Genomic DNA, 8,229 nt, shown 5'->3' with positions numbered 1-8,229 from the left:
TATATTGTGTATTCTTTATGAAGGCTCAAATCTGCTCAAGCACACAATAACTATCACGATCATATTACAGTGAACATTAGTTGGGAAGCACTTTTATATTTATATATTTCATGGTACAAGTGTGTCAATCATCTCTGCTACACTTCCCTGGAGTACTGTCCTCTCCGCCTGAGGATTATCACCCCTATACTGAATAACAGCGCCACCGCCAGGAGTCCCACAGCCACTGCAAGAGCTGTTATGGTACCTGTGGGAGACAACAACTGTTTAGCTATACATGGTAAATATCCAAAAGCCTTGATATGTTTAAATGAGGCAGTGTGTTCTGAATAATCCCAGACAAGCCCCCCCCCCCCCCCCCCCCCCCAATAATAATAAACATGTTGCAGAGAAACCTGGTGGCAACACCAAATACAGACATAGACACAGATTATAAACTTTATCTTGTTCACCTGTGCTTGACCATTTTGTCTTAAACCCACACTCGGCCTGCCAGTCATCTGCCAGTACGTCCTTCACCAGCTCATTAAACAAGGATAAAGGACAAGGGCTCAACCCGTTACATCCTGGCACAGGGTTGGGGTAGGGGTTGTTCCGAGAGTCATTGTGGTAGTGCAGCTCCACAGAATAGGATCTGGGTAATTATTAGGACGAATCCAATGAGAGGACACACATCTGTAAGTGTTATGCAAATGTATTTGTATTATGTGATGCTTTCACATCTGCAGCCCTGGGCAGCTGCCAAATTTCCTCAGATCGCAAAGGAAAGGTATTTGCTCGGTGCATCCAAACAGAAAAACGCGATACCTCAAAATGTGGTGGGCATCTGACCTACATAGTGTGCTTGAATATGCAAAAGAGAATAGTGCAGGAAATAAAACTGGAAGGAAGTCATTACCCATCATGCTCCTGGTAGAACTCAAAGAGTTGACAGGCAGCGTAAGGAGGAAGAAGCCCGTTATACACGTCCAGAGCTGCCTGGAGGGTGATGAGTGTAGAGTCATGCTGGAACGAGGAACAAGCACCACAGCAATAAGAAGGCGAGGAGATACAGTACATCAAGCAGCAGTTTACACAGCAGATTATAAATGTGTGCTCGTACACAAGCAATGCACTTACAGCTGAGTACATAATGAATTTGAGAGTGCTCCCTTGCTCTACAGCCTTAGAGAAATTCCTCAGGATGGCATTCAGCAGGACCCCTGGAGAATTACCACAATGTCAACAGTGCAAATTAATTTTTCTCACATACCAAGACAATCCTTTTGACCTTATTGAGCATCCTGTCTTGGCCCTGTAATCATCTTTGTCCCATTAGCTCATATGTGCTAATAAACAAAGCTTCGGCCAGCAGTCACATGAGATAAACAGAGCTTCTTCTTTTTTTTTTTCCTCTTGAGTGCTCTAAATTAATTGCCTCTAATGTGAATTCCCACCTCCCGAGAGCCTGGCCTTCTCTTTTCGCTTGTGACTGAGGATGCTGTACATGACCTCAAAGGAAGCTATTCTCTTCAGGGTGTCCAAGACCTCTTGGGTGGCCCAGCGTGGCAGAGTCAAGTTATGAATCCTCTGCAAAAGAGAAGAATGTTCATTACGGCACTGCCTTACGCTAATAATCACATTATACAACATGGCAGCAAACGAGGTTTAAATGGCCATACTTTATAGTTTCTATTATCCCGTCTATTTTTAGCACCAGTCTGAAGATAACAGATGCTCATTTTGCAAGTTTGAATGAACATATTCAACCTGGCCTAGAATCCACCCATCTCATTATGCTTTAATTATCATTTCAATATGTTGCCCCATTCGTCTTTTACTGTATGTATAAAGTGATTTCCCCGCACTCCTACCCTCGCTCTATTTCTCTGGAGATACTTTGACGAAAGCACATTATTGTTCCTTTTTTGTGTTTTTTTCTGTCACTTCTCTGCATCTGGGTTTTGTAGCAGCTTGTAATGTGCATAATACAGGTAGCAGAAATATTTGTGGGCTTGCTTTAAAGTATACCTCACAGTTAAGAGTGTCGTGGACCCTCCATATTTTTTTACCAACCAGCTTGGACACGGGGTAGCCAGTGTGGTTAGAGAGAGCCTCCACAAAGTACTGCACAGGGAAGAAAAGAATAAGGACATCAGTTTAAACTCTTTAAATAATAAGGCTCAAGGGAACACAACAGTTTAATTACCATTTTTATGAGTAACATTCCATTTATTTATGGATATTTGTCCAGGCACACTGATTAGATATCTATTTTAGGGGTTTATAATCAAAAATTGCATAAATTAGCATTAGTAGTTCATTAATGTGGCGATGACTGTAAGTTTAACCTTTGGTCAGATAACACGGTGATACGTGGCACCAGTTTGGTTCGTGTATATACCTTGCAGGTACTCTGCCTCCAGCAGAGGGTGTTAAAATTCAATGCAGGATGCCCTGGCCTGATCTCAAACATCACCCTAATAGGCCGCACGTGGGACTCCATTTAATTAAAACCATTTTATTGTAATTCTTAATCTAATTCAATCTAACCGTTAATTAGTGTCTCTGAGAATGTGAGAGAAATTGCACTGTGCAGCTTTTCGTAGGCACTGGAGTCACCGTGCCTGAGAAAATCACTGAGAGGACATGATGTCTTCAGCATAACAAACACGTCTACTAGAGGTGCTGATTACGTTGACATCAACAACTGTGAAGTATATACTTACTGAAATAGGCATTTCAGCATGTGAGTTAATTTATAAATTAGGGCCGGGATAAGCAGACCAGGAGAGGCTGAGGTAAGGAAACAATTTTGTTTGCAGCAATTTGGATTGTGTAAGCCTGATGATATTAAACAACGGGGTTACAAACAAGTTTTCACTGGTTAGCAGGCACATGACTCACGGAAAAGATATGCTGAACACAAACTGGGCTGTGAGCATTCACGTCACTGAACAGATGCTGATGGGCTACAGAACAGTGTATTTAGAGGTCTGTCTGGCTGTGTGGAGACGGCCTTTGTCTTACCTGGTGAGCTTTAAGGAACTTCTGGTAGGGATGACTCTCGAAGGTCTCCGTCATCATAGCGCTGAACCTTGGACAGTCTTTACCTGGAGACCTCAGCAACTTTAAAACAGCAGTTAAACATCAGTGGAAATAATGAACGTTAACTCGAGGTACTTCTCGTGGGCACAAATGTATGCACATTTCACACTTTAACACTGTGGGGAATCACAGCTGGGATGCACACAGATGGCCGCATGGAGCTACAGAGAAAAGCCCAAAATAATTTATACAATTTTGTAATCAGCTTTGCGTGGCTGCTGCTGTGAAAAGAAAATATTTATGTGGCTCAGCAGCCCACCTTGTCGAGGGCTCTGGGGATGGTGTGCACTGGAATAGGCCGCCACAGTAACTGGGGCATGATGGGTCTGGTTTGGGGGAACATCCCAGCAAGGCAAGCCTGGGCACTCATCAGAGTGCGGTCGTAGTCAGTACTCCGCACATATATCTGTTGTAATCACAGAGAGTACATGGCATTAAAAAGCATTCATATGCTGGTACTGGAGTGGTTTCACTGATCCGACTATGTGCTGTGTTCTGGGGTAAATGAGGCTTACGTTTCTTTTCTACATTTAGAAATCTCATTAAAGTTTTTCCCTTTATTTTTGCAAGCAGTAGTCATTCCAAGTCAACTGAGGTACTTCCTTAACCCAAAGAGTCATAGAAGAGTCAAATGAATGAGAAGGAAAGGGGAGGGGGGGACAATCTGTCTTGCTGCGATCTCTTCTGACATCAGTCTTCCCTCTTCTATAGCTCTCTGTCACTCTCTATCAGGTTTTTACACATCGTAAATCAAGCAGATAAGGTTGGATGTTCTTGTGATACCAGGAGTGCTTCTGTTTTGCCCCCCTTTTGTGAACGTAAAACAGACATGGCAACACGTGAAAAGGTATGGCACAAGTTCACTGAGATTTAGGCAAGAGATTGTCAGTGATATGTTCTGAGAACAGCTGTCATTAGTTGTGGTAATTGTGTTTTATTTAAGAGAGAAAGACGAGCACTTAAAGCAAGAGAAAAAGGAAGGTAACGAGTATAACAAAGCAGAGGCAAAAAAGAAATTACAAATCTCTTATATGTCAGTGTGTTTAGGATCCAGCACACAGAAGCTGCATATTTGCTGACAGCTGTACTTTACATGAAGCCCACGGGCTACATTACCCTCCCATGTTTAGCACACTGCACGGTCATGACAGTGAGTTCACCAAAATGAGTCAGGCTCATTAACTTATTGTATGTTTTTACAGACGTGACAGATGGTGACTGCTCGTACGCGCACTTGATTTTACAGGGCACGCATGACAAGAGGCTTAGGAAGCTCACAACAGAGTTCACCTAAACAAAGATGGGGAAGGAAACAGCAATTAACACGCATATGTGTTTGCATACACAGATACACCTACCTCTTTGCTGTTATAGTCTTCACTGAGGAAATTTCCGTAACGCCTCCTTAGAAACCGGCCCAGTTCAAACTGCTGTTTCATGCCCAGCTGGAAGGAAAATTGCCAGCATTTTACATTTTTAGCAGAATTTGACCTTTTGACTGAAAACGCTGCAGATTTATGGTCCTAATCAACCTTTTTACATAGATAAGCAACTTTTACCCTGTTACCAGTGTTTCTCAAAGACAAAATAATGAGTTTATACACTGTAAAGCAGCTAATTGCCCGACAACAGAGCAAAGTCACAGGAGGAAGGAATTTAATTAAAGCCCGAAGTCTGTTAAAAGTGTATTTTATAGTGAAAGATCTTAAGTAAATGAATTCAGCAGTTTTTGAAGTACAGTGATGCATTCATTGTGTTAAGCCTGTGATCCTCCTGTTTATGAATTTCTTGTCAAATTATAAGCATAAGGTCTCTATTATTGTTTTTCTTTTGTTTGACTTTTTCACCTATATTTTAGTGAACTGTGTGTCACCCCAGTTCAAGTATGGTGGCCTTAAAGCGCAAAACAAAATAACATTAAAGAGAAAACTAGAAACATTTAGAAAGGACATATTTTGTAAACTACTGAAATGTAATTTTCTGTTTTGTTATTAATTTTAAATGTCAGTGGGGTTTTTTGGGTTTTTTTTAAAAAAAAAGGTTTATGTAATATTCTTGTGTTCTGTTGTGTAACTTAATTTTTTTTCCTCTTGGTGTTATTTTCTAATTTGTTTGTTAAGATAAATAACAGCTTTGACTGTTTTGTTGTTTGTTTCTTGCTATGCTGTTATTATGTATTTTGTTTTATTCTTCTCTTTTCTAAAATGCTGTATTGTAATTTCTACAATTTTCGTTTCTTCTGCACTTTAGGGCCTCCGTACCACAGCCCAAATGATTTTGTGTAAAACAAGAGCTAGAGAAAAACTATTAGACAATTCAGTTTATACAACCAAAATCTCTTCACGTGTTTTGTTAACAACAAAACAAAATGTCAATGACAAATCAAGTACCTCAGTCAACTGTCCGAAACCCTGAGCCCACACTTCCTCCCCATATGGATCCCTGGGATATGACTCAATAGGTGATCGATCTCCGTGCCGGAACACCTGAGCAGCAAAACAGATATTGTCACATGATGCCGTGCTGCTGTGTTAGCATTACACTGCACACTTAAACAAGATTATCACCCTGAGACAGAGGTAATAAATAGAGATCTGTGACTGTGGACAGCGTGGGCAGGATTTGAGGCACAAGTGTCATTCTGATGATGTCATCAAGGCACAATCGTTAGAACTGTTGCATTAGTGTTATTACCTGACAGCTCACTTTCTGAGCCGTGACATAACAGAAAGGTTGAATTAACGGGATTGTGCACACATCTGATTCACTCTTGTTGATCCCACAGTAATTTTACAAACCACTCGAGTGAAACACGTCATAAAAATAACACAATAACACAAGCACAAGTCAGCAAAGATCCAAAGGCTTTTGAATATAATTGCTGCACAACAACATGAGATTTTTTTTTATGTATGTAAAGTAATTAAATCAATAACTAAAAATAATAGTTTCCAAAAAAAAAAACCTAAAGATTTGTGAATCTAAACTCAATGAAATTCAGTGGAGCTGTATAGTGGATTTAGCTGATAACACACTTTTACTGTCAAGCAGTTGGTTAAGCCGTAATAGTTATGTAGCAGATATATAATTTTATTGTATGCTGTCCCAAGGTACTTAAGCAACATACACATACAAGTTTTTTTTTAAAGGATACAAAAAAATAAAAAATATGAAACGCCAAATCATAAGAACAGTGTGATTTCTTTTTCTTAAATCATTCAGTTGGGTAATAAGGTGTTATGTAAAGAGGTTTATGTATAAAGCTGCAGTGTGTGGGAGAGATATGCTAGACACTGTTGGAGTTTAGGCTCAAAGTAATCCTTTGTTACACAAAAAAGTGCAAAAACAATAATACTGATCGGGCAGGAAAACTACAATGCAATCAGTAACCATGCACAGCAAAGTGTCTTCCAGATTATATAATAATCACAGGATTCAACAAAGAAATGCTGTCAAGCATCTTGTGGGGGGGAGGCGACAAATGGGGGAACTTACAGCTACAACAAACTTCAGCACCCGGCATTCAGTCAAACAGATGCAGCAGAGAAGGAACAAACAGCCCAAACTCTTCTGCAACTTCTGCATCTTTTCAGCTAGTCGAGCGTCACCTGCTTTACAAAATTCTTTCACTGAAAGAGGAAAAGTATCAAGAAAGTTAATCTATAAAATCACAATTTCCCATTAAATAAGGGAACAAAAAGAAACAGAAACAGTGCAGTGATGGAGATAAAGTGGGCTGTGTGTACCAGTCATGATCTTAGGATATGGTTTATATTATTATTATAATATTCTACTCGAAGTACATGTTGACTATGATAAGAGGAATCAACTAAGCATGTAACATAATCATTGAAATAATTATTTTTTTTTAATTTGGGTTACTTTGTTCTTAAAAGTTGAAGTCACTTTCAGTAAATTTCCATAATCTTTTAACAAGCTGAGCCACTGATCTGTTGATAATAGTGTTCTTTCTTTCCAGTTAAGAGAAATTATTATTATGTTGTGATTCAAACATTAATTAAAACTTTAAAGCGCAATATGCAGCGTGCGCATGCATGCAACAAAATGCTTTTTTTTTAATATAAATGAAGATTTGCACTTACCTCAGCTGCTTGTTCACATATTTTGGTGTTGTAGTACAAATGATTCGCAGACATATAGATATATATATGTGTGTGTGTGTGTGTGTTTGTGTGGGTGGGTGTGTCAAATCCTCACTCACACCCAGGCTGACACTAAGTGCATGTTTCAGTAAATTTAGGCAGTGCTTTTATAGCCTCCCTACCTGGCCTTGCGTGGGTGTCGCTCTCTCTCTCTCTCTCTCCCTCTTTCTCTTTCTCTCCACCTCTCCTCTGGGATTATTGGTCCCAGTCTATCTCCATTGTCAACTGGAGTCCAAGTCACTGTCTCCTTCTATTCCCCGCTGCGCACATGACATGACAGCCCGCCACGGCAGGCATTTTTGTGTCAGCTTCTGATCTTATGAAAACGTGTGACCCTTGTGTGGATAATTTCACTTTAAAAGCACCCCCACATTTAGATGCTTTACAATAGCACCATGACAAAGTGTAGATGCACCCACCTGGCTTCTAAAATTGTACTCCTGCATGCGTAAACACACATGTCCTCACTTAAGCACTGGCCCAGAGCCACAAACACTCATTATAACTTGCTATGTCATCCACTGTTGGTTTTGCCCTAAAATTACAGGGCCTGGAGTGTTTTCCCTTACATGGCACACATGTAAGTATCTGTTAGTATCAAAGTAGCTTTATGAGATACAATGGGATTAGTAAGTGTAAAGATTTAGAGCTATGCAGCATTGCCATCATGTTTGATAAGTGTAAGATAGCATCTTTTGTAACAAGCAATTTAAAGTATTCACTGAGGTGGCGTGTCAGAGAAACATTTTAGATACTAAATTAGGTTTTATAGATAATGATCTGCAAAGAAAAAAAGAGCATAACTGGCAGCTTGTATACTGAGCGAGAATCCCGCGTACTTAGTTAAAACAACAACAAGATTAAATGTGTCCAGTTCTGCTTTTAGTTTGGTGATAATTTATATCTTTATTCTTCTGTTTGTATAGTTTACTAAAGTGTTTTCTAAAGGCTTGTAGATTTTATCACAATGCCACTTCAG

At 39.8% G+C, this 8,229-nt stretch overlaps 1 protein-coding gene across 2 annotated transcripts; it reads right to left on the bottom strand.

Annotated features, from left to right (window-relative positions):
- Positions 1-57: 57 nt before the first annotated feature.
- On the bottom strand, positions 58-7,316 carry LOC102305002 (testicular acid phosphatase homolog). 2 transcript variants are annotated; one of them, XM_005935504.3, is made up of 12 exons: positions 7,191-7,316; positions 6,583-6,716; positions 5,478-5,573; positions 4,446-4,532; positions 3,347-3,493; positions 3,010-3,108; positions 2,011-2,106; positions 1,437-1,569; positions 1,120-1,202; positions 899-1,005; positions 453-634; positions 58-247 (listed from the first exon to the last, which is right to left on the bottom strand). In XM_005935504.3, the coding sequence occupies exons 2-12, from the start codon at positions 6,670-6,672 to the stop codon at positions 138-140; spliced, it is 1,230 nt and encodes a 409-aa protein (XP_005935566.1). In that variant the 5' UTR covers positions 6,673-6,716; positions 7,191-7,316; the 3' UTR covers positions 58-137. The 2 variants fall into 2 exon arrangements, with proteins under 2 accessions (XP_005935566.1, XP_042081946.1); XM_042226012.1 differs by having other exon boundaries at positions 899-1,202.
- Positions 7,317-8,229: the final 913 nt, after the last annotated feature.

Source organism: Haplochromis burtoni, unplaced genomic scaffold (assembly GCF_018398535.1).
Source record: "Haplochromis burtoni strain Fernald_Lab_line unplaced genomic scaffold, NCSU_Asbu1 Contig_192, whole genome shotgun sequence".
Lineage (NCBI taxonomy): Eukaryota > Metazoa > Chordata > Actinopteri > Cichliformes > Cichlidae > Haplochromis > Haplochromis burtoni.
This window is presented reverse-complemented; position numbering and strand designations above follow the sequence as displayed.

Coding starts and splice junctions, on each gene's coding strand:
- LOC102305002 (XM_042226012.1), bottom strand. CDS start 6,672: ATGCAGAAGTTGCAGAAGAGTTTGGGCTGTTTGTTCCTTCTCTGCTGC. Junction 5,574..6,582: donor TGCTGAAGTTTGTTGTAGCT/GTAAGTTCCCCC, acceptor TTTGCTGCTCAG/GTGTTCCGGCACGGAGATCG. Junction 2,107..3,009: donor AGTTCCTTAAAGCTCACCAG/GTAAGACAAAGG, acceptor TTCCCTGTGCAG/TACTTTGTGGAGGCTCTCTC.